The sequence below is a fragment of the Poeciliopsis prolifica genome, unplaced genomic scaffold (assembly GCF_027474105.1).
Source record: "Poeciliopsis prolifica strain line A6 unplaced genomic scaffold, Auburn_PproV2 SCAFFOLD014, whole genome shotgun sequence".
NCBI classification, from domain to species: domain Eukaryota; kingdom Metazoa; phylum Chordata; class Actinopteri; order Cyprinodontiformes; family Poeciliidae; genus Poeciliopsis; species Poeciliopsis prolifica.
In genome coordinates this window covers 5344910-5370719 of record NW_026562389.1, presented here as the reverse complement: position 1 = coordinate 5370719, position 25810 = coordinate 5344910, and the positions used below count along the sequence as shown (strand labels likewise).

Genomic DNA, 25810 nt, shown 5'->3' with positions numbered 1-25810 from the left:
AAAGTCTAAGCTTTGTTACTATGACATTTATTTAATGAAAACACAAAATTCAGTTTCTCAGGAATGTAATGCAGACAATGTGGAGAAGACTTCTGAGTTGACAGTTTCCTAGCAGACAGTCACTGACACCGTCCACAATGAGGGTAAGCCATGAAGGGTCACTGATAAAGAATTTGGCTGTTTTCAAGAATCTTAAAGAACATAGAAAATTGAGTGAAAGGAAAAGAATGCTTGACCTAAACCCAGTGGGGAATCTATCTTGTATGGTCAAGAGGAAGATGAGATGAAGGTCATTATTAAAGCAAGCTTGGCTTCCTTAGCAGGCTGATGTGACATACACGAATACTACACAGTAAATTGACCTATTTTCTTAGTAGGCCAATGGATCCTTATGAATCTCAATAATCCTTACTGTTTACATCCTTGCTATGTGCCCAGAGTTGTTTCTTTTGAACATTATGCTTATAGTTGTTTGAAATAACATTCTTGTCTTTTTTTCATTTCTTGGAAATAGTGTTTTTTTTTATGCACAAATATACATGAACATTTGGTACATTTTTGAATAACTATTCAGTTGCACATTTCTTTCAAACGGAGCTATTTTTTTAATGAAAACTGTACAGTGTCATTCAGTTTTTATGAATATATTTTGATCTAAATATGATCGTGCAAGCTTCTGTTCACCTTTAACCTGCTGGGTGTTACTCCAGAATTTCTATTCTATACTACTCAACTTTTATTTTGAAATTTCACGCCTCTGTTTCGCGCACGAGGCGGAGTTCGGAGAGGGTCCGCTTCTGCAGAGCTGCGAGAGGGACACACACTCCGTTCCGCTCCGTTTAAGGGTTTTGTTGGTCATCTGGACGGAACCGCAGCTCGAAGGGGTGAACAACATTCGGTAAAAATGTGAAAACAAATTCCACTGAAAGTAACTGTGTCCAAAGAGACAGTAAACATGGACTCTAATGGGAACAACACCAAGAAGAAGTTGTGGCTCTGCGGTCTCCTGTGGTGGTCGCTCCTGCTCGAACTGTCGTCTGGAGGTAACAATATTCCTACTTTTGGATCTTTCTGTCAATTAAAACAAGGACTAAATTAAGACGCTTGATGTTACGTTTAGGGTCAATGTGTAAAAATGTATGAATGTGCTAAAAAGTGAAGTTTTTTTTTTTTTTTACTTTAATTGTAAATGGGTTACATGAAACTGGCTGTTAAAACTGTAACTTAAGGTTAAAAACAACCAAAAATCCTGCAAAACAAAAATAATGACTTTTTTTTAAAGCACAACATAATTATGCGTGGCTCAAGATTATCATCACAAAAGATGATTAAATTATTTTTGTTGCTACTGTTTTTATTGTCAATGCAAAGGTTCACTGGCCTTAAATTGTTGACATCCTGTTACCCAACAGGATTAAGTGAAATATGTATGGAGACATGTTGGTGGGGGGTAAGGCTGCAGAGTCATTAGTCCCTTTCCAGCATCAATGCAAACTCCTCTCTCTTTCTTAATTTGGGCATTATGAGGGCTAATAAATGCAGTTTTTCTCTCCTGTAAAAAACACATTTGGCTATTTTTGCATGCGTGGATACCCACTGTGTAGAAATAGACTTTCCAATGCAAACAGAGCCAATGGATTTTCTAGTTTTTGCACTGAGACATCTAAGAGAGAGTGATGTCTTTGTTTCACAATTGAGCATTATTAAATTCATGTAGGCATCCCTTAGCTATTCTTCTTTATCTGAGCCTGACATGTGTCATCTAAATTCAACTTTCATCCAGGCACTGACCTCGGGGGATCATCACAAATTATTTCACTTTGTCATTCATTGAAAATGGCCACAATGGAGACATTTCCCTTCATGTCATTGTCTTTCTGATTCTGTACTGCCTTTGCACCATGTACCAAGCCTTTGGTCAAAAGATCTGCATCTCGGGGTTTTGACAGTGCATCGGCTTCAGATACGATTCAGTCATGTTGCATCTCCGGTCTGTTGAATAAATGGAATGCACAGGCAGTGACAAGCACTGGTCTACCCCTCAAATTAACTACAGGCCTGTGTTCTCTAAAAAGGTCACAGGCTTTGTTGTTAAGGTAGATGTTTGGGAAGTGTTTCAAAAAATGTCACTGCTGCAAAGAAACTTGCCCCTGTTGACATGTAGATTACAGGATGGTGCTCCAAACAACCTCCTGTTTGTTCTTTTGAAGGGACATATTGAGGTTGGTGGGTTTTTGTCTTATCTGCTGTACTCTTTCATTTACATACCTGCCAAAAATAAACGTGTTGCAACACTTCTGTCATATCAAAAAGTCAAAATTATGGAAAGGAATATGGAGGAAAGAGCTTCTGTCATCACCAAATATTTTTGTTTATGTAAATGGCGACTCCAGAAGACACAATTAAGCATGCATTTCTGCCTCTGTGAATTTAGAGCAAGACATTTTGTCATCTTCTTCTTGACTAGTTTAATCTTTATTTTCTACATAACGCCACTCTTATGAATTAAAAATTGAGTACAAATAAAAAAGGACAGGCACCCACAGCGGTGGTTACGCTTTACTCATTTTTTATTTATTTTGTAATGCCTGCAAGCCTGATATTTGCACATACTTCCAGCCAGATTAACCCACCTAGATGAGATCATACCTAAAAAATAAAACAAAGTTATTGTCCTTGTTTGCATCAGTGGTGTGGGGTACTGCCTTGCAGCAAGAAGATGTGGCAAGTGAGTGAACCAGCTGGTCAACTGAGGTCTTTTTTCTGTGAAGTGGTGTATGAGGCTTTTCTCCAACTGTCTGTCTCTCATCGTCAAGTTCAGTGTTTTTTAGTTGATTTTGTTCATACTAAATTGTTATTTGTGCACGTTTGATTAAGCTTTAACAAGTTGTTCCCTGAATAAATCAATATTATCTTGAAGCTTTCTGGTTAGTGCAGACGACTTCCAAAGTATCTATGAAGAGAGATATGGGAGGTGACGAAAAGCATATTTATTGATTGTTAACTTGATTGTTGTACATAGACTTAACCAAAAGTATACAGTGATGTACACCAGCTTAAATTATTAGTAGCTTTGCAGAAAATTGGTCCCAATAATCATTCTTCTCTTTTTAGATCAGCAGTAAACACATCACTTTATACATGTCAACACTTGTAGAAAATGCATGAGACAATTCAAATGTAGGGACGTTCCTGCAGACTCAAAGAGAGTGAGATGTAATAGAGATAGCAGGAAAGATAAGTATTTACAGAAAGATTTGTCTGCTTTATTTTTTTTTATCAGATTTCAACATCTGAAATTTTAACGGCATAAACAAATCAATTTATTTATACCAATATTTGGAATTGAATTTGGAAAAGTTGTCTATCTTTTGGAAATATCAGAAAAAAGTAAGGTTCTGCGTCCTCTAGGGCAGAGTTTCCCAACCCTGGTCCTCAAAGCACACTCAAAAGATTAACAGGCTTTTGCTGAACTGCAATCATCTCAATCAGGTGTTAGAGCACAGAAGCATCTCAAACATGCAGGGTGGTTTGTGTCCCTGAAGACAAGGGTTTAGAAACACTGCCCTAAGGGAATACATGCTGGAAAACAATGCAAGCTATGCTAATATGCTCATGCTGGTTTAAAATGTCTGCTTTGTTACATTGAAAAATAGTGAAATCATCAGCACTTCAATTTGCTTGTAATCTCAGTTTGTACAACAAATTCAAGATTTTGAAATATGAGTGACTTAAATGTCAGTTGCTTCGACTTTTGCAGATGTTGAGATTTTTATAGAACAGATTAGATTTTTATAGATGCTAATTTTTTTTCTCTTTCCTTTTATGTTGTGTTGGGTCTTGTATTTGACACACCTTTATTTAATCCTTTCCATTACAGATTCAACTGTGCTGTGAGATTGAGTTCAGAAACATTGCATGTGCCCACACTAAGTTTGTCCAGCCCAGTGATTCTCTCTAACCCATTATAGACTCGCCCCCTGGCTTGTAAACTGCAAATGAATGAAAATGTGAAAAGGGCGCTTTCCTCCACAGAGGCAGAGATGTTTGTTGACCTTTCAATATGTGTGGTACTCCGCAGCTTGTTAAAAACTGGTGGTGCCTGGGCATGGAGGCACATGAGAATGCTTCAGAGCACGTTTGTGCAGATTACAGAGCGAGGAAAATGGCAGGGAAGTGAGGTAGAAGAAACAGCTGGGTCCGTCTGCCACGCCATTTCTAGAACAAGAGGCCGCAGACAATGTGGGGACGTCAGAGCCTTTTATGTTCCGGTTGATAGTTCCTGTCAGTGCAACGCAGGCCTGAACATGTCTGACTCTCTCCAAGTCACATCCACTTCCAGTGTCTCCCTTTCTTTTCCGTTATTATGGCATTAAAGTCAAATTCCTTAAATATAGCATATGTCGTCCTTACAGCACCAGAGAGCTCATGAACAACTTTCTACTGGAAGTACAAATAAAACTGCAGTTCAATCTGGAACTGTGTTTTTGACAAAGGTGCTTATTAGTTTAAAGGTAAAACCTCAAACCAGTATTTTAATGCATGTTAAAATACTAATCATAACGGTTGTGCTCAAAACTTAAGCCCAACTGACCCACCTTGAAGGAAAAACTTGCAATGCTCTCCCATAAAAACAGTTTTTAAATCAGGAAAGCTGTAATATTTGAACAGTTTGAACAACTCTCACTGAATGTGTCTGATTTGTATTTAAAGACTCTGCTTTACTTATAAAGTACTTACCAACAGTTATAATTAGCCTGGGTTTGTATCTGAAAGTCACAGTGTGACTGAAAGTCACTATAATAAGCCCACACTTTTGGACTAGACTTCCTCTCAGTTTGTTGTTGTCATTCCGACTCTACCTTTTTTTATTTATTTATTGTACTTTTATCTAACTTTTTCTATTAATTAGGCATTTATTTACTTTATAAATCTACCAAATGTGTTTCTTGCAGCTTCCTTCTATGGGGATGGCTTCATACATCTTAAGGCAACAGAATCGTCCGACCATAACATTCTCCGTGTTCGATTCCGGACCTCCAGCGCAAACGGCCTGATGTTTCTCGCTGCTGGCCAGGCCAACTACTTCCTGCTAGAGCTCCATGCTGGTCGCCTGCAGGTTGGTACAACTGTGGCTGCAGGACATCAGCATATGTGCATGCACGCCTTTACATTCTGAAAATACATTTCTTTGGGTTTTGCTATAATCAGCACACCCAAACATTGACTACTATGAACTGTAAGTCTCTCTTGTAGAAAAACAAAAAATTTTTTGCTCCATCATCAGTGTCTGCACCACTTTATTTAATCCTTAGCATCTTTATCATTGGAATCTGTTTAAAGTGTATTAAGGAAAGAAAGTCCATCTATTTGACTGCATGGCCCTTGAAACGTAATGTGTATATGCAAGTAATTACGATTGTGATATGACTTGATTACATCAACCTGTTCACAAGCTGCAGGTGGAATTTAGCAGTTTTTGCTAAAATCTGGTGCCATGCATCTCTGCTTTCAAAAGGTTAATAAAATGTTCTACATTTTCTCTGTAAACAAACAATGGAAACAGTATTGCACATATTGCAATTGCAGTCACAATTGTGACTTGATGCAGTTAGACTTACTTTAATAAACAAAAGAAACTCTGGGATTTACCTGACAGTTTTGTGCATTTGACTAAAATATCCTTGAGACTAAGCTCATATTAGTTACATTTTAACTGTTGTGAAAGAATCACACTGACAAATGTGTTGAATTTTGCACTTCATTGAGCACAAAGGGTGAACTATGCTTCACGGACTATAAAGTGGTAGTGTTCACCATTTTTCAAGCTTGGGGTCTCTCTGTGTGAGTCAGACATGAGTTGCTCCCTGGAAGCTCGTACATGTTTAGCTCCCCAGCAAGCCTTGACAAGCATGTCATCTAAATGCAGCATTATTCAGAGACAGTGTTGTGATGCTCTGTGGTCGTAGCCCAGGGCAAATAGATAATGGTGCTTTTCCTGCTCTCAAACCCAGACAGAGTTCACTGTTTTGACAACAGGTGACATCATAAGCAGTCTGAATCCTGCATTTCTTATCCCAGGTGTCACTGTCTCTACAGCTTGTCTTTTTTCAAACTCTTGCAATTTATGGTATTATTCTTTATATAAGAATGAGTGTTTTGATATGATAAAATTTAAGAATATAGATGTCATCTTTACTTTGGTAAAGTAAATTCATTTCTATCAAATATTAAAGCATCATCTGTTACATATAGATTTGCAGTGCCTTTATATCACTGAAATTCTAATTACATTCTACAATGTATATTAGTGGGACTTGATTTAGACCATTGTAATTGGTAGAAAAAGATGCATTAATCTTTAACATTGTTTTCTTAAAACACAACTTTCTTTGATGCGATTACAGTTGTAACTCATTTCGCACTGAAATAATTTGTCTATTCTTCTACTCAGTTTACTCAGATTAGCAAAAAGGCTCTGTGTACATCAACTTTAATTGTTGCTCCATGTTTTCAATAGTAGATTAATCATGTTATTTAAAAAATTATTTTGTTTCTTTTAGGTGAGATTGGATCTTGGATCAGGGGAGCAGGTTTTAGAGTCAGAGCGAGGAGTCCAGCTCAACGATTTGGCCTGGCACTCAGTGGAAGTCCACCATGTGCAGCTAAATGTCACACTCACTGTCGACAAAAACTCTCATACAAGTACAAAGATGCCTGGCTCTCATCATCATCTCCACATTAAAGATGGTCTTTATGTTGGCAGCTCAGGAGGTTTGGACAAAATCTACCTTCCCAGAAACTTAATCGGCTTCCGAGGCTGCTTGGATGAGGTAGTGTTCAATCAACATGACTTAGTGTCATCACTGAGGCCGTACACTGAATACAAAAACATTTATGAAGTCTCTTTAGGCTGCAGTCCCCAGTTCTTTGCTACTGAGGAAGAGTCTATTAGTTTTTTCAGTTCCAGAGCCTATATGTCCCTTCCAACTTGGAATCATCATCATCATCAAGCTGCATTTGAGTGTGTTGTGCACACCTCAGCCAACGAGGGTGTAATCCTCTACAGTTCAGCCAGGGATGGAGGCTTTGTGGCTCTGGAGATACAGGAAGGTTTTCCAGTTGGTGTTATAGGAAAAAATGGAGTAAAAACTGAACTACGTTCTCAAATATCCATCAATGACAGAAAATGGCATTCTCTCAAGTTGCATTTTAGTTCCAGAAACCTTGAGCTAACCGTGGACAAAGAAATGGTGAAGAGTAGCATTAGTTCTCACTCAAAGAGGCTTCATCTTAAAGGTTTTCTTTATGTTGGAGGTATTGATGATGGTACCAGGTTAGAGGTCAGAAAGGTAGGTCTTGCCTCTGTATCTGGAAGGCGTGCCAGAGGAGGTTCCTTTAAAGGATGTTTAAGGAACATTGAAATAAACAGAGTAAAGATGGGTCTCTCTAATGCATTAGTCACCAAAGATATTTCAGTAGGTTGTGAACCAGAAAATCCACCAGAGGAATCAACCCATGTTAGTCCTACAAGTACACCAAGATCAGTTTTGCATTTTGTTACTCCAACCTCATCTCTTCAGATGTCCACCCTTGCAGTTGGTTTGGACAAAAGGCACGGCTCAGATTTTGTACATTTCAAAAATCTTGTTGTCCAGGAAGGTGGTCGAGCCTCTCTTGACGCCAAACATATAAAGGTATACCTGGACTTCAAGGCACTTGGCATTCGGCAATCTCAAATTATGTTTAGAATTGAAGAGCAGCCATTGAGAGGTCAGATAAGACTTGATGTCGATGACGAGCAAGAGGAAAACACCTTTGGCATGTTGGATCTTTGGCATGGAAGAGTGATGTATGTCCATGGAGGCTCTGAGGAGCCAGATGACTTCATCATGTTCTCAATATATTGTAGTAGCAGAAAACCGGTTCCCGATTATCTAAAAAGCAGCAAATTATATCGCTACAACATAACTGTGACACCAACTAATGATGCACCTGAATTAAGCCTCCCTGAAGGAAATCTCTTTGTCTTATTGGAAAGATCTAAGAAACATCTCACCACAGAGGTTTTGAAAGTTACAGACATAGACAGCAATTACACAGACCTTGTATTCTCAGTACTAGGAAATCTGAATGCTGATGCAGGCTATTTGGAGCTAGAGGGCAACCCAGGCAAGGCAGAGACTTCATTTTCATATGTTGACCTAGATGAAATGAGGGTGTATTATGTCCACACGGGTGTGAGAAACTCAAGGATAGCTCTGAGAGTTAGCGATGGAGACAAGGTCAGCAACACTGTGGTTTTAAGGATCATGGTCATAGCGCTGGAGTATGAGATTGCCAACAACACTGGTCTTGAGCTCACTCAAGGAGAAACTGCTATAATTAGTTCGAAGCAGTTGGCCGTGCAAACAAATGCAATGAAACAAACTGTAGACATTCGGTATGATATTATTGAACCACCACAGTTTGGAGAACTTCAGAGACTTCACTCAAGCGGTGAATGGAGGCACACAGAGTCATTCTCGCAAAGACTTCTGGAGAAAGAGCGCCTTCGATACGTTAGCACCTTTCAAGACATCCAGACCTCAAATATCAGTGATTACTTTAAATGTAAGGTTAATGTGGCTGCAAGAGCGAACACTGAAATACTTTTCCCAATTGCTGTTAAGTGGGTGAGATATCATTTGGCTAGGAACATCATGATAAATATGGATAAAGTTAGAAAAGTGACTATAAGCTCAGAGTCCCTTGTGGCAAGAGCTGATGGTGTCGCCCTCTCAGATGAGGAACTTTATTTTCGGGTCCTCACTACACCAAAGAAAGGAAAACTCCTGCTTGACTCCACAGTCTTGATGAAGAACTCAACCTTTAGCCAAAGGGATCTATCAGATAAAAGAGTCCATTATGAGCTGGTTGACAGACCTTACGAAGACACAACGGACAGATTCAAATTTCAGCTGATCTCCAAACATGCTCAGTCTGAAAACTATGATTTTCAGTTTTCAATCAAAGCCGATATCAACACTGTGTTTATGAAAAATAAAGGCCTCTCGCTTCAGGAGGGAGAGAGTAAACTCATCACCAAAGATGAGCTCTTTGCAGAGACTTTAAGCACAAGGGACATGTTCTATACTATCATAAGCAGTCCTAAACATGGAAGGCTGGCACGCATTAGTCAGTCAAATTCCAATGCCAGCTATGATAACATCTTGACCTTCAGTAATCAGGATATAATGCAGGAGCGATTAATGTACATCCACGATGATAGCGAAACTACACAAGATGACTTTGTTTTTATAGCCTCTACCAACCAAGGCTTCAAATCTTCCATTTCGGATAATGATGTTGGCTCCAAAGAAGGAACATTCAACATCACAGTTCAACTAGTGAATGATCAAAAACCAATGCGAATCATTGATAAAGTTTTCCATGTTGTAAGAAATGGACAGAAGCTTCTCACTTCAGAGGATTTGCTTTATCACGATAACGACTCCGACTTTGATGACGGCCAGCTGATCTACACCCGACGTGGAATCCCAATGGGAGACCTCGTGCTGGTCAATGACACAACTCATCGGCTGTTTCAGTTTGCACAGAAGGATTTGGAGGAGAAGCGCGTGTTGTTCATTCACAAAGGTGCTAGTACTGGCAGGTTTGTTCTCTTTGTATCAGATGGAAGCAATTTTGTGTCAGGTCTCTTAGATGTTAGTGCTCATGACCCTTTCCTGAAGGCTGAGAACAACACAGGTCTGTTGGTTCAGAAAGGACAGTCGGTAACGTTTACCACCAACAATTTCAGCATAGTATCAAATATGGATATCCGGGATGACCGGGAGGTCATTATTAAGTTGGAGGAGCCTCCGAGATATGGCAGTATTTATCGTAATAAGACAAAGGTTGAGTCATTCACGCAGTCTGAACTAAAGGATGGGTTAATCTCATACAGCCACGATGACAGCAAACACCTGGCAGACCATTTCAACTTGACTGTGAAAGCTAAAGTTCTGCAAATTACAGAGAGAGTTAATGTGAAGGTTTATCTTGAAAGTCATCAGAGGCCACCCATCATACAACATCAGGAGACTTTACTGGTGGAAGAGGGAAAACCAGTGAAGATTGATGAGACTAAACTGGAGGTATGTGGTATGATAACACACTTTTCTGTCAGAGATTGAAGTTTACCATAACTTTTAATAAATGTTAGTCGGTTTATGTATTTAAAAGTAATAAACATTTTTGTGTTATCTAAGTACAAATACATTTGTCAAAGTTTGTCCACCCATCTAGTACATTGCCTTTAGCCTATTCTTCTTACCCTGAAAATGTGGGTTTTAATAGCAGTGTAAGAATAAACGTTGAACCCAAAAGGTTTCTGCAGTAACATCAAGTATCACAAAGATTTCAAAGAGCAGTAAATCTTAGTCAGCTATGTGACATTTTAAATCTAACCAGGGAATGTTTTTGGTTTGGGACAGGTCACACACGAGGACAACCTGCCATCTGAGATTGTGTTTGCAGTCAAAGTAGCTCCATCTCATGGCTTTCTCAGGCGCTTTTTCGAAGCCGATGAGCGCTACATCGGAACCAAACAGTCGCCTGTCAAGATATTTACCCAGGATGACATTAACAAAGGGAACATCCAGTACGTTCAAGTGGAGCCAAACAAAGTAAACGACACCTTTCTCCTGGATGCCACCAATGGAATCACCGATGTCAGCAACATCAGGATAACTGTTGACATCATCCCACTGCTCATTCCTCTACACGTCACCAATTTCACCATTAATGAGGGCGCCTCAAAAGCACTGACTGAGGATGTTCTTAAAGTCACCAATAGGCACTTTTCTGGGTTGAACTTCTTTTATAATTTGACAAAGCCTCCTCTCCACGGTCACATTGAGCACTCTCGACATCCTGGTGTGCCTATAACCACTTTCACCAGGAGACAGGTGAGAAAGGTTACAAAAATATTTTGTTCCTCTTGAACATTTTCACATTTTGTGTCTCTGTAATAACAGATTTTAATGCATTTCAGAAATAACTTTAACTCTACGTTTAAAGTTTTATTTTTAAAATCTTTTGAAAGATCTTTTTGCTGACACCTCACGATTATGCACTTCTTTGTGTTCAGTCACATAAAATCCCATTGAAATGCATTGAAGTTAGTGGATACAAAGAGATAAAATGTGAAAAGGTTAAGGAGTATTGGGCTAGCAGAAATATTTTCAAAAACTCAATAAGTTTTTTTTCTGTCTTTGCTATGTGCCAAAAACATTCTGCTATTTCTTCAAAGTAATTAGACTTCTAGTTATTATTGCAGCAATGACTTTCATACCTTGAAACTGTGGAGTTCTTATCTTAAATGCTTGCATATTTTCTGTCTTGGAAACCTAGCAGTCTTATATAATTAAAATACTTAAGTGAAGAAAGCTGTTGCCCTGGCTTGACATGACCTCCTGCACTAGCTGGAATTTATTCACCTCAATGATTTAAAGTAATAATTATAAAACAAGTTTCTGAAATGCTTTTTTTTTGTGTTAACTCTTGCCTCTATTTTGATATACGTTTGTTTTTATATTTTATTTTAAATGACCAGTACTTTGCATTTTCCTGAATGATTTCTATGACTTTTCCACAGGTGGAACATGAATTTATTTACTATGTCCATGACAGCAGCGAAACCTTAGTCGATAATTTTACAGTGCAAGCCAACGACACAGGCTTGAGGAAGCACAGTGCCGCCCAGACGGTTTACATCGAGCTTACAGCTGTTAATGATGAGTCTCCTGTCATTACCACCAACAGGGTCCTCAGGGTGAGTCTGTAGCTCTATATTTAAACTCCGCACACTTTTTTTTTTCTTCTGCCAATCGATCTGGCACCACTGTCAAAAGATTTTCATGGGGTCGTTTACTGTAGTTTCCATGCTTGGGTTGTGGAGCAGCAGGGAAGCATACTATGTTTGCTATCCAGGATCCCACTGGTCTGCCAGCACAGTGATGATAATGACATGCACAAAAAGGAGGCCAAATCTTGTTGGGAAGTAATAATTTTTTTTGTGATTATATAGGTAGAAGCTGTGGTACATTAAAATAGTTTATATAATATCAGTGTATTGGACAATACCTCTTCATGCTGTATGATAATCCAAATATAAATCCGTCAGATTTCATAGGTAGAGCTGGATGGGATACATCTCGAACAAGAAATGAGAGTATTTTATCTTTTATGACCAGCTTTCTCCCAGTTGCAACAAATTCCTTAGAGGTAATTCAAAATAGAGCCACCCCTGAAATTTCTAATATGAAATATTATATGAGAGCCAGTTAGGGGTTTCCCAACTCCTAAGAGTTAGGAAACTCTCACAAGGTTACAGTAGTCGATTTATTTTATTTCATAGTGATTGGGACGTGATTTTTATATGACAATTTAACACTAATAGATATTGTGTAAATGCTAATAAAGGTAATTTTTTAACATATCATGTTTACTTTGTGTGTTTGGTGAAAATCAAGCTTTTTAGACAGAAATAATATATCAGTGGCCACAAGGTGGCAGTCTGTCTCTGACATAAACTGCAACAGGAATATGTACCTTACATACATAATATATATCTACTTGATGCTGTTTATAGCTATTCACAATTGAGTCTCAGTTTTAGTTGAAAGGGCTTTGTCTTGTAATAAAAAAAAAAGAATGTAATTTGACAAACTTATGATATCCTCTTTATTTACTTCTGGTACAGATTGTGAAGATAAAGATAATTAAAACTGTCTCTCAACGACACATCAAAGCTGTAAAGGTTTGGCAGTTTAGACTTGCTCAATTTCAACAAAAATGAATCCAAAAGTCAAGTATAGTCACATCCTTTGTGCTTCTTATGATCTCCTCTGAAGATGTAGCCTGACGAACATCAAACATCCTGCTGTAATTAAGAAGCAATCTTGACCCCAGGAGACTTTTCACACAAACTGATCTCATGTGTCGTTTTTCTTTTCATCTTGTGAGTCATCCTGATGCTGTTTATCAGTCCTCCTGTGACTTCCTGCTAAAGGTGGGATTACCGGAGGTGTAGTTGCTCCCCTCCAGAGCAACACTCACTCATATGCGAGAAAAGCTTTCTCATGTGGGGGGCTGTTCTGCTGTAAGGCTGGAGTGACAAGTCTGGTAGTTGTACACGTCCTCACTGAAAAAGTCCCTCAAGCTGAGAATCTGCATATTAAACCAAGTTTAAGAACACTTTACTATTGGTAATATCTGACAGTTTGTATGTTTAGAATGCAGAGTACCCCAAAATATCAGCATAAAAAGTAAATATAGACTATGGAAATATCAGATTTATTTATTTTTATCAAATAAACGAACCAGCTGGTGAGCTTGGTGCTCACCAGATATTACTCTGAGGTAAAAAAGTTTAAAAGGCAAATATCAGAAAATAACTCCACTTATTTATCTGATACTGAGCCAAAATGCAACAGTTTAAGATGATCTGAAAAAGTGTTTAGCATTCAATGCCAAAAAAAAGAAACAAGACCGACACTGTGTCAATGCAACTGACCAGCTCTCTCCTCATGATTTCGGCCCAAAAAATGACTCCACCACCTCCTTGTTGACGTCACAGCTGTGTTGGGATGTGGTGGCCATCCACCACCAATCCACTACTGCGTCCATCTGGACCATTCAGGGTTGCACCGCAGTCATCAGTGAACCAATCTGTTTGAAAATTAATCTTCATGTACAGCTGGGCACACTGTGACCGTTTCTACTTGTGAGCTTTGGTTAAGGGTGGCCAAATAGTAGGTTTATGCACCGCCAGCCTCTGGAGGATCCGCCACCCTGAGGCACCAGCAACTTCAAATAACTGTTTACTTCTTTATAAGGGCATTTTAACAGCTGCTCCCTTAAGCCAATGAATTTGTCTAACAGAAACCGCAGCACTCTAGGTACATTTTTGATGAGGGAATAACATTATAACAAAATGTAAAAGTCATAAAAGTCAATTAAACATAAAATTGCCCCTTTAAAAGAAAAAATTACAAGAAAAATCAATCACAACCACTTGTTTTTGATACCTTCTGATTGTGTCTTCCTGTCTGCTGTATCAATTGTTGGGGGCATTTTGTATTTGTCACCAATCACACTTCAACTGTTGTAGAAGTTTCTCACTTTAACCACCTGTCAGAGATCAGGCGATGCCTTGTCACATCCACAAGCTTCCAGAAAACTTGCTGTTTGCTAGGTGTGAACAATGTGACAATTGACAGATCAGACTCTTAATATACTGTGTCACACATTGTGACTGGCAAAAGTATTGCACCCTGAACTTTCTCAAATTTTGCCATGCAAGAAATGGAAACTTCTATCATTGTGGCACTTGAGTAGGTTGAAAGTGTCTCCAGATGTGCTGCTTTTCTAAGACCAAGACGACAACGTTGTGTTTACTGCTGCAACCTGTACACTTACGTGCTTTAGATGAGAGAAATGAGCAAACAAGACGGAGAAACATTTTCTAGTTCCAATATATGGATGTTTCTCTGAATGTGGAACACACAAACAGATCCCTATGCTCCCTTTTTCACTTATTGCCTCCATTCACTGTGTCTGCAGCTAATTCTAAGTTGGTTATTTTTTACCTGGATGTATGCACCTGCTTGTCAGATTTAGTGGACAAGTGGCATGTTGGTCTGCAACATGCCACAGGAGCTCCTTTATTGACTAGCTTGCTAATGAAATGAGCTGCTACAGACAGTGTGGTTTTCTTTTTTTACTTTTTTCTTTCTTTTTTTTTTTTTGCTGTTTATAATTTTTTCCTGATTGCTTAAAATTGAAATTATGTTAACAGACTAATGAATAAATGAATTTGTTTTCATATTTTTCTTAATTACAGGATTCTGGCACCATTTTGGCAATTCTTACATATTTTAGCCAATGCACTTCCTTTGTTTCATAGTTTAAATGCAGCCTATTCCATTTTCCATTAATCATATAAGTTGAAACCGTGGCTCCTGTGAAAACGGCATATTAACTTAGTTACAAAAAATTTTCAGGCCTGCATGCTGTTTATATCACCCTGTTGCATTAATTAAGGAAATGACAACCTGTCAAAGCTCAGTCGCTCCTCTGGTTTGAGGTTCACAGGCTTCACTGTCAAGGACCTGCATGCTTCAGTAGTTTTGTGCTCTGTGTCAGTTACTTCCTCTGTTACTTTGTGGTAGCCCAAGGCTCTTTGGTGTGCATAGAAGCAGGAATTCACCTCAGTTTGTCAGCACTCTGAAGTGCTCTGAAAAGTGTTTACAGTCTGTACAGCTATTTTTATCATGGGGTGTCCTTGATTTTGGCAGCGCTCAAGTGTTTGTATCTTCTTTTTTTTTTTTTTTTTGCCTTAGGCCGGTGTTGCTCTGATATCTATATTGTCTATGTTAGAAATTATTTGTACAGTAATTAAACTGCAATACTTGCAAATGAATTCATGTCCTTTGAACCATTTCACATTTTAGCTTACCTTCACGCCAAATGTCAATGTACGTGTTGGGATTTTATACAACTGAACAACAGAAAGCAATGTCTAATGATGAACTAGAAGTAAAGGAATCTGGAGGAGATGCAGAGATTTACTTTATGAAAAAGTCATAAGAAGTAAGACATGGCTGGAAAAAGATAGATCCAATGAGGCACAGCAAACATGATCTTGTAAGATAAAACCAAATTTTGACTTTTTCTCCAAGATGTCAAATGCTCTGTGTGATCACACCATCCCCATGCGGAAAGCACTTTGAACTGCCTTGTTGCTGAAATACACATAAACTTGATTTGAAAGATAGCACTGGCAGCATTGTGCTGTGGGCTTTTTTTTTAGCGCGGAAAGAAAAGTAGGTCAGATGATAGGAAGATGGACGGAGTTAAACACAATATGACTTAAAGATGTGTGTTTATTGGCTCTCTTCATGAAAAAGCTATTTTTCAAGAAAAAATGGAAAATTATTTAAGTTTCACAATGACAAAAGCTTCAAGAGACCTGTCCAGATTGCTTCCAGCTGCAGTAATAGAAAAATGTTTTTCTGCAAAAATATTGACCAAAATAATCATTAGTAAAAGACTTTGAAAGCTTTTGATGATTTTCTCCCACTTAGAAATCTATAATTTTGTAATCTATCCAATAAGATTAGAGAGCTGAAAGGCAATGAATAGTTTTATGATGCAGTATAACTTGCAGGAATCACAAGTCTAAAGAAAGAAGGAAAAAACTCTTGGAATCCAAATTCACTTTGTAATTTAATGCCTTACAAAACAAAAACAACCAGGTAGTGTTTCTAAAATTAGTAGGGCTTACATTTCATCTTTACCATTTATTTATTGCAGAACTACATGAGACACAGTCTTTCTTTACCATAAATGAATTGACTTTGCATTTCCTATGAGCGACCTGTTCAGGATGAGCCAGTACTTTTTATTCGACTAGTGGAGAAAGGCACCAGCCATATCAAACCTACGAGATTATTTCTAGATGGATGGGTGGATTTCCAATTAGCTTGTTTTATTTCAGCTTTATCCCCTCTTAAGAGCCAAATATAGTTGTAAATAAAAGTAGCTAAAGCATATAGGGCATAACGAGTTGCATGAAATGAATCTGTCCAAGTGATATGGCACTTGTTGTTCATTATCTCTCTAGGTTTGGGTGTCGTCAATCACAGAAATCAGACCGGAGGATCTTAGAGCTGAGGATCTTGATACACCAGCAGATGAGCTACAATTCATGGTCACCCCACCCAGCAATGGACACCTGGCCCTTAAAAGCAACCCCATGAAGGCAGTGTTGAACTTCACTCAGGCCCATCTAGACCAGGGACAGCTGCTGTTTGTCCACAAAGGTAAAGCGATTTAATAGACAGAGAAGAACTTCCTTAATTTTGTTTTGCCTCCCATCTGCACAGTATTCCTCACTGTGAAGTTATTTATTCTGTTCCTTTTACTTCCACTAGAGGGTGCTCTTGGAAGGTCTGATTTGGTTTTCACTCATTTCATATCAGGGGCAGCTCATCTAAATTATCAGCAGTTTTTGTCATCGTGTTTATAGTGATTCCTGTTTTGATATAACTTCTTATGTTTTGCTTACTTGTAAACACAGAGAAGGTTGAAACCTTTGCTACACATCACACTAATTCAATAATGTTCCAAGGGTTTTGTTTGGCAATTTAAAAAAATATTTCTGTTTTTTCTTGATTGTTTCTGACTTTAATTAATGTTTTTACATCTTTTCTAGGAGCCATGTCTGGGGGCTTTAACTTCCAAGTCAATGACGGTGTGAATTTTACTCCCAGGCAGATCTTCAGCATCACCGCCAAAGCTTTAGTTGTGAATTTGGAGAAAAATCGCCCACTCAAGGTGTTTCCTGGTAAGCACAGCCCCTGACTATAGCAAAATCAGCAAATTGCCATTTCTGCTTCTCCTGCACAATGAGCTCACCGATAATAAAAAAAAAGTGTTTTCATAAAGTGAGTGAGCAGCTATCACATTGGCTACAATGATTTAAAGCATCATTAATTAACAAGGCTCTCATCATTAAAGCACTTAGTACTTAGATTAAAGAGGCAGGTGTTGCAAAATTAATCTTTATGGCATGACAGAAAAAACATTTTTTAGGCTTATGCAGTTATACAGATGGTATTTTTGTCAGCAGAAATATTATATTCTAAATTCAAAACTTATTTAATTTTGACTCAGTTCACTCCAATTATTTCCCAATTATAATACAATCAAATTAAGTTTATAATCCAAATTAATCAACAAGTTTAAAAGGTTTGCAGTGAGTTGACCTTCTGAACAAAGGAAGTTTGTTTGTTTAACTTTACAACAGTCCCTCATACTGAAAAATCATGTGGTGAGAGTAGAAAGGAATAATTTTCTCTCAATAGAAAGAAACCTCTAACCAGGCGCATTGTGAGTTGTATAATCAGATTCAGATTCACTTACATATTGTCCAAACTCAATAAAATGCGCACTCTGCCTCAGGAAAGGCAAAACAAATGATTTTCCTTTACAATTGAAACATATGTTGGTCTGACACTTCTGATCTCTCGTTAGCTTTTCTTTTAAACTCTAACGCTGTTGTGTGTTCAGCCTGCCTGCTGCTATGCTTTTCAGATTTCTTTTGGTTTAATAATTCAGCGCCTTTCCAAGAGCAGAGCCATTAAATCATTAAATGGGTGTAGTCTGTGTCTGCAAACGCTTTTCATAGTTTTCCATAGGTTTTCACTACTTCTCTTTGTGAATTAGGAAGAACTGATATTGTTGTGTGGGTGCAGCAAACACCCAGCTGGCACGCTGTACTGAGCCTCTCAGCCACAGGGTGAGTGGGTACTTAAAAAACTGTGCCACTGTCTGTTCTAGGCAGCCATGTTGGTGCTTTGTGCCAAGCAGGACAGACGGGGGAAACTAGGATGGCAGCTTTGGCTGACAATTAGGGGGATTTTTTTTAAGGAGAGAGTGGCGATGTGAAGCCCTTTCACACTGCGGTGGGAAAATGAATGTTTTTCCCCCTTTTCCTCACAAACATCCAGACTGTCTGGGGGATTTCAGTCAAACTTGAGAGAGAAAACACTGCTTTCTAATCAACTGCATGTGTCTTTTTAAATGAGTTCACTTAAAAGGTCATGCAAAAATTATGTTTAACAGGACTAAGATAAAAATTATGGCGTATAGTCAGGACAAGTAGGTTAACTAGCTCTAATATCCAGAATATACTGTACATGTTCATTATTATTAAGAGCATATACCACAAAATTATTTTCCTGTAGCGTGAATATAAAAGGGATTTTTATTTTAGGATGAAACCATTTCTCTCCCTCTTCCTCCAAGGTAGACATTTCCCTTGGGAGGTGAAAATGGTAGGAGCGCAACTTACAGGGATGAATTTCCTCTATATTTCCTCTGCCTTCCATTATTTATCAGCAGTCATTTTTCAAAGCCCTCAAAGTATTCTGAGTTGCCACAGGAATCTGCGCTGCAAAAAAACTAAATCTTACTAGATATTTTTGTCTAGGTTCTAGTCTAAATATCTTTGTACATTTGTCATAAGACAAAACTAACTTATAAGCAACCTATTCAGCAAGATATCAGAGCTAGCTGTACATCAATAATTCCTTAATATTAATCAAAATTAATATGTCTTTTAATTAACAAGTCATCTTTCTCTTGTTATACGTGAAATAATTACTAATGGACCAAGCACCTTTTCATTTAAAAAGTTGCTGATTGAAAACAATCTCCTATATCTTACTGAAAAGTTACTTGTAAGTTAGTTTTGTCTTATTTCAGGTGTATGGAGGCATTTACACCAGTAACCAAAATGCTTGGTAAGATTTTGTATTTTTGCAGTGTATACAATTTATTTTGGAGGAAAACTCCTTTTTTTATTATTCTCGGCTGTTTTTGTTGATGTCTTTATTTTATTTATTTTTTTCCCCAAGTGGCGTATTTGTGTCTGTGAGGAGCTTTTAATGTGTTTTTAGGAGTTTATGCAACACCCCACTCTTTCGTTGGACATGGTGTTGTAAAACGTCTCTGGTGTCTGCGCGGCAGCTTTAGTTCAACACATCAAAAGGCGATTGTCACTCTATCCCAGGCTTTGTTTTTAAGAGCTTAAAATGTTGTGCAGCTCAAAGGAAGGATAACACAAGATGTAACTGCCTTGAATGGTTCAACCCTACCTATTACAAATTCTCTCCAGGATCTTCCAGCCCGATCACCAGTGATGATTTACAGGCTGTGACCAATGACATTGGAAGCACCTCTAACCGCACCATTATGTTCAATGTGATTCGCCATCCTAAACTGGGACGCTTGGTGCAGAGGCAGCTTGATAACTCTACTGTAGAGATCTCAACTTTTACACAAGACATGGTAAGTGCACACAAGGTTACATAAAAACTGCGTCTTATTTTAAGACATGTGCGTCACTGAAATAGAAATCAAGGGTGTGTGAGAGAGATTTTTTATTAGCCTTCCTCCTTTTATGTGGAAGGCTACGCCAGATTTCCACTGTTCTGCATGAATAATGCAGGTCCTCCATCCATATTGAAGATAGTGACTCTCCTTTTTTTGCTGAATGGGCCATGGTAAAGCTTTATGCTTTGATTTATTGTGGATTTTGATCTGACATAATTAAAGTCAAGATAATTTAAGTTTTGAGAAAAAAAAAAATATATATATATATATAAAATATGTCATAATACTAATTTCACACATTACCACGAAAGGTCACGGCCAAAGAAGCCATTAATGTCCAAGCTTACAGAAAGTTAAGTGGAAGAAAACAGTGATATCATGATCGTTATTGACATGACTGAGAATTTTTCCACTTTGTGGAAAAGCTCTCATTTCTGTAGTAACTGAAATATTTCTGTATTCCAGGTGAACAGAAAGGAAGTCATCTACATTCAGACGCCCATTGAGTCGGTGGGCTGGGAAGCTATGGATTCAATAACTTTTTCTGTATCATCACCGCCTGTCTCTATTGATGGTCAGACTTTCAAAATAGACATCTCCTATGAAAATACAGGACCTGAACACAATACAGTACTCCTCAAAAACACAGGTATGAACTATATTTTCAGTTCATTAGCTGCTGTATTTGCTTGCACCTCATTAGGTCTGCATTGTGCTTTACATTTGCTCACATTAGCTCACTAGTTTCACATACTGAGCATTCACATTTCATTTGGACTCTATTTCCTTTTTTGAAAGTAATCTTCTGTCTCGTTCTCAACCAAGATAGCAGGGTTTGTAGTGCATGCCTAAAGCAGTGGAGGGTAAATACCCAAAACACTGTCTGTAGCAGATAAACATAAACACATCACTATTTGTGTTTTTTACATTTCTACACACTGGACCACAACAAAGTTGTGCACAATTATAAAATGGAAGGAGAAGGACACATAGTTTTCAAACTTCTTTATCATTAAAAATCTGAAAAAATATGTTGGGTATTTGTATTTAGCCTCAAGTCATTTTTTTTATTAAAAAAAGAAAACAATGTATCCCAGCTTAGTTTGCCAAGGTAGGGATGAAAAATGAAGCTACCTCCTTTCAGATGTAGGGAGTAGTCTGGCAGCAGCATTTTAATAAAGCTGTAAAACATTTATTGAAGTCAATGAAATAAAACAAAATATTTCTCTAAAAGCAGTCATGTACTGTACTTAAAGGAATGACAAAGCAGCATGTCATATGTGAAAGATCGCAAAAAAATGAAAATATTGCATCTAGATTTACTTTATGTTTATTTTGTGGTAGGTGCTGAGGTGGCAGAAGGGGAGAGTGTTGTCATAGATGAATTCAAGCTGGATGCCTCCAACCTGATGTCAAAACTGCCAACGCCACAGCGGAGCTCCTTTGAGGTCTGGTTTCAGGTGACGGATCTTCCCCAGCATGGCGTCATCGTGGTAGGCGAGAGAAATCTCACCAAAGAGAAACCAAACTTCTCCCAGTTCATCGTCACCAAATACGGCATCATGTACCGCCATGACAACTCTGAGACGACTCGTGACTCTTTTGTGTTCAGTGCTTGGCTGAATCCAAAAGGCAGGACTGCCCAGCGGCCTCAAGATGAGAAGGATGTAGTTATTGAGCGTTTTAACATCACAGTCAGGCCTGTGAACGATCAACCACCTGTGCTAAAAACTAAAACTCCAAGTCTAAAAGTGGTACAGGGAGAGAAGGTAGCGATCGGGCCTGAGGATCTCAGAGTCGAAGACTTGGATGATCCTCCAGAGGATATTACGTTCTCTGTTATTAGCAAACCAAGCAACGGTTACATAGCTCTGCAAGGAGGTCTGAATGAGTCAGTAGTTGCCTTCACTCAAGCTCAAATCAACAGCAGAAATGTGTATTTTATCCATGATGGAAGCTCTGCTTCAGGTGTGTTTTACTTCAGTGTTACAGACGGACATCACAAACCGGTATATAAACTTTTTAACATAGATGTGTCAGAGATTACCGTCACTCTACTCAATTACACTGGATTGTCTCTGCAACAAGGGAGGACTGTAGTACCTCTGACCCAGGACAACCTTGCAGCAGAGACAAATGGCAAAAGCGCCACCATTCACTACATGATTACAAAACCTCCCACCTTTGGGAAAATTCTGAAAGAAAACCAGGAAGTTACACATTTTACACAAGAGGATCTTCGGACTGGAAGCTTAGCCTATCACATGATCTCGCTGTCCTCTGCAGAAGACAGCTTTGAGTTTACTGTCTTCACTTCTGAGGCAAATCTTACTGGTCAAGTCCTTAATGTGACAGTCAGACCTCTGATCCATGTTGGCCAAGGAATGAAAATTCCCAATGGGATCACTGTAAGGCTCAACTCTAGCTTTTTTAATGCCTCTGAACTGGCTGCTGTAAGTGACAATGACCCTGTCTTTGACATTTTGTCCCATCCTAAGTACGGAAAGGTGCTTCAGAAAAGTTCTAAAAAGTCCAGGAAGTTCGTCCCAGCTGCATCCTTCACATTTCAGGAAGTGGTGCAGCAGAAAGTTGCATTGGAGCTGAATGCCAACATGACTGGAGTAGAGGAGCTGAATGATTCCCTTGTTTTTGTGCTGAAAGCCGATAAGGTCCAACCTGCTAAAGGGGAATTCCACTTTACAGTCGTCCCATACGACCCAGCGGTTTTTCCAACCACAAAAAGCCCAGTCCCAACCACGTCACCCATTCCTCAGACACCAATCAAGATTTCTAGGAATGGAACTGTCTCCCCAGTCCCGTCTACAGTTCTCCATTCCACCCACCAACCGAGCAAAAATCAGCAAAAATTCAGAGGCCGTAACCGCTGGGGGAACTCGAATGGAACTAGCTTTTTCAGCACAACACTTGGGAAGCCGCCTCGAACGGAGGAGTTTCCCTTTAGGAACACACCGGTCCGTGTGGAGTCCTACCCTCAGAAAACCTCCAACCCACTGCTCATCATCCTGCCACTTCTGGCCCTCCTGCTGCTCATAATCATCTTTGTAGTTGTGGTCGTCTATTTTCGACACCATAGACAAACGAAGCAGAGCACCTCTTCACCTCAGGAGAATCCACCCACTGTTTCACCCCACAGCGAGTCCCACAACGACCTAACCCAGAGGAGCACTGCAGTTCCCACTGTTACTGTCACTCCTTTAAGTCCCTCCTACCCTTCCAGCCCTGTGCTTAGCAGGTTTTTGCCACCGATCCAGGCTTCACCTTATGACACAGCTCACTCAAATGTACTCGTCAGTTCTTGGAGTAACGGTTCTCTCGAACCAACTTCCCAAATTATTCACTCCATCACCCCAACTTTACAGAAGAATCAGTACTGGGTATGAAGACAGTGACTGATACAAGATAATGTTGCTACATGTTTATGTAGTGAATGAATGGTACACTTAATTATTTACTGTTGCAGTTACTTGCTATAGATTTCTGGAGCTGTTTTGACCCATTGTGTGCTTTGTTCCATTAAATGGAGAACTGTATGTTACTATCTATTAGTTTAACTCTCATGAGCTCCCTTTCTGGAAGGCAGCAGCTGCTGAAAGAGGAAATAAACAGCTTTTATAAAGTGTTTCTTTTTTGTGGTTTAACAGGTCCTTTATATTTAGAAAGCTGCTTATGTTCATGTGAGAGAACATTTTCCCAAACTAATTAGTCACCAGCAATCTCTAGGCAAGACGTCAGTCTTGTCGACAAATCGGGTCGTGGTTATACACGATAGTGCCAAGTTTTTGGTGTGCAAACACTACTGAAGTGAGCAGCTGGCTTTAGAAGAAAATGAGATGTTCCCATTTTATTGGTGGATCCTAAATCATGACCTCAAAGATTACCCTGTGCCCAGGAATGCTTGTGCATGGATGTGGCAAATTTGGGGGAAATAATGATGTATGTGCAGCACGTTTGACACTTATTGGCACGTCAGTTTGAGAAGTGCATAAGTAGCATAATCTGATACTGTAACATTTAGACCAACACACCTTTTCATTAAAACACATTTTAAAAGTCAGGGGAAGGATCTTGCATCAGGAAAAGCTTATATGACAGCTTTTTTTAGATTTGTTCTTCTTTAAGTAAAAACTTCCTATTAATCTTGGTAAAAGAATGACATGACAGAGGTTTATCTAATTTCAAAACTGGCGATTAGGCATGTTAAGGAACCAAGTACGTCTTACCACCACAGACATTGAGGAAGTTAATGAGAGATCTCGAAAGCTCACTGAAAATGGTAACTTAGGAACGGTGTGCTCCGATCAAATAAGACTTAAAACTGACATTTCTTAGGATGCAGGATCACATGTGCAAAGCACCTCATCTCGATGAAGCATGGTGGAAAACCTGTGATGCTGTGGGCCTCTTTTTTTCCAAGTGGTCTAAAAATCAGCATTGCAACATGAACTGTTTAGTACATTTAAAAGAAGCAAAAAAAAAGGCAGTGCCCTCGAGAATAAAACTGAAAATAGATCATTTTTTGGGTGTTTAAACTGAAACCAGATTTTTCAAAACATGAACAAATCAACACAGGAAAAGTTCAAACTTAAAGAAAATCTGGGATGATTTGAAAATAATCCAGCTCCTTCTCAATATGCTCCAACCTTTATTAAGTTATTTTGTACATTTGAGAGACGGTTTGTGTAAAATAATACCACCAACATCACAGTTGATTTTGTAAAAAAATGTCAAAGTGAGACATTTTCACCCCTGTTAAATACATTAAATTAAAATTTTAACTTTTCTTACATTCACATTGTAGGATCAGGCTGTTGCAATTAAATAAAAGTTTATTTTACCCATTTTTACCAGAGGTGCCGATAAGTGAGGACAACGCTGTACATTGAATGAAGCAGATTTTAGTGTTTTTCTTTAGCCGCTCACTGAAAACCTACATGTATGTACCTTTTCTTTATGTCGGGAAGAAATTAGACGTTTATGGATTTAAATATTAAAGGGGACATTAGCATGATAACAACTTTATACTGTGAATTACTGAAGCTGGCATAAAATTTATGGTCAAAATATTTCAATCGATTGTTTAGATTTATATAATTTCCATATATACAAGTATATAAAAGTATAGTTTATTTTTGTTATCTCAGGAATTTTTTTACACAAAGTGTGCACTACATTTATCAAACGCAGCATGTGGTCAGTAATTGGCAGGACTTTGCAGGTTTTCAATAACTTAAGTAAAACCACCATTAATGTTGTTTTACACAGTTTTTACCTCTGTTTCTAAAGCATTTAGGCACTGACCATATCCTGCAGATTTAACCTCATAGCACTCTACTCTTTTATAAAAATAAATATCAAAGTATGGTCCAGAATTGGTAAATAATCTTTACATGTGGGGTTTTATATTTCTGTAATAGAAAAGGATGTTTTATTTAAATGAACAAAACTACTGAAATGTCTTGGCTAGAGAAAGCGGTAAGAAGCTTTTGATGACTGAAAGGAGCTCTTGTTTCATCTTATTTTATCAAAGTCGGGATAAATTCTGTCAAGTCATGAACGTTCTTTTCTGTGGATGAACTCTGATCATTCTGCTGTGATCTGCTCTAAAGTGAATTGTGGATTTTCGGGGAAAAGAAACCACTGCAAATATATCAGTCGTGAAATAATTTTGTACTGAAAAGAATCACTTGTGTCCCAGTCTAATCTAAGTGTTAAAATTTAATTTGTAACAGAAGTGTTGTATTTAATTATACTGTATTTTTCAATAAACCACTTTAGAAATCTTCTCAGTGTTGACTTTTTTTTTTTTTATCTCTTTCAATCATTTAATTTTTTTATTATTTAT

The 25810-nt window shown here is 38.4% G+C and overlaps 1 protein-coding gene across 1 annotated transcript; it reads left to right on the top strand.

Moving 5' to 3' along the window:
• The first annotated feature begins 57 nt into the window (after window positions 1-57).
• Window positions 58-25750, top strand: cspg4ba (chondroitin sulfate proteoglycan 4ba). Its single transcript, XM_055039363.1, has 10 exons — window positions 58-1043; window positions 4956-5119; window positions 6564-10139; window positions 10479-10952; window positions 11642-11818; window positions 16673-16871; window positions 17264-17395; window positions 19730-19902; window positions 20413-20596; window positions 21292-25750. Exons 1-10 carry the CDS (start codon window positions 956-958, stop codon window positions 23346-23348), a joined length of 7224 nt encoding a protein of 2407 aa, XP_054895338.1. The 5' UTR covers window positions 58-955; the 3' UTR covers window positions 23349-25750.
• The last annotated feature ends 60 nt before the right edge of the window (window positions 25751-25810 follow it).

Excerpts from the sequence above, each read along its gene's own strand:
- cspg4ba (XM_055039363.1), top strand. The coding sequence starts at position 956 with ATGGACTCTAATGGGAACAACACCAAGAAGAAGTTGTGGCTCTGCGGT. Across the intron at positions 1,044-4,955 it reads GCTCGAACTGTCGTCTGGAG|CTTCCTTCTATGGGGATGGC; the intron begins GTAACAATATTC and ends TGTTTCTTGCAG. Across the intron at positions 10,140-10,478 it reads TTGATGAGACTAAACTGGAG|GTCACACACGAGGACAACCT; the intron begins GTATGTGGTATG and ends GGTTTGGGACAG.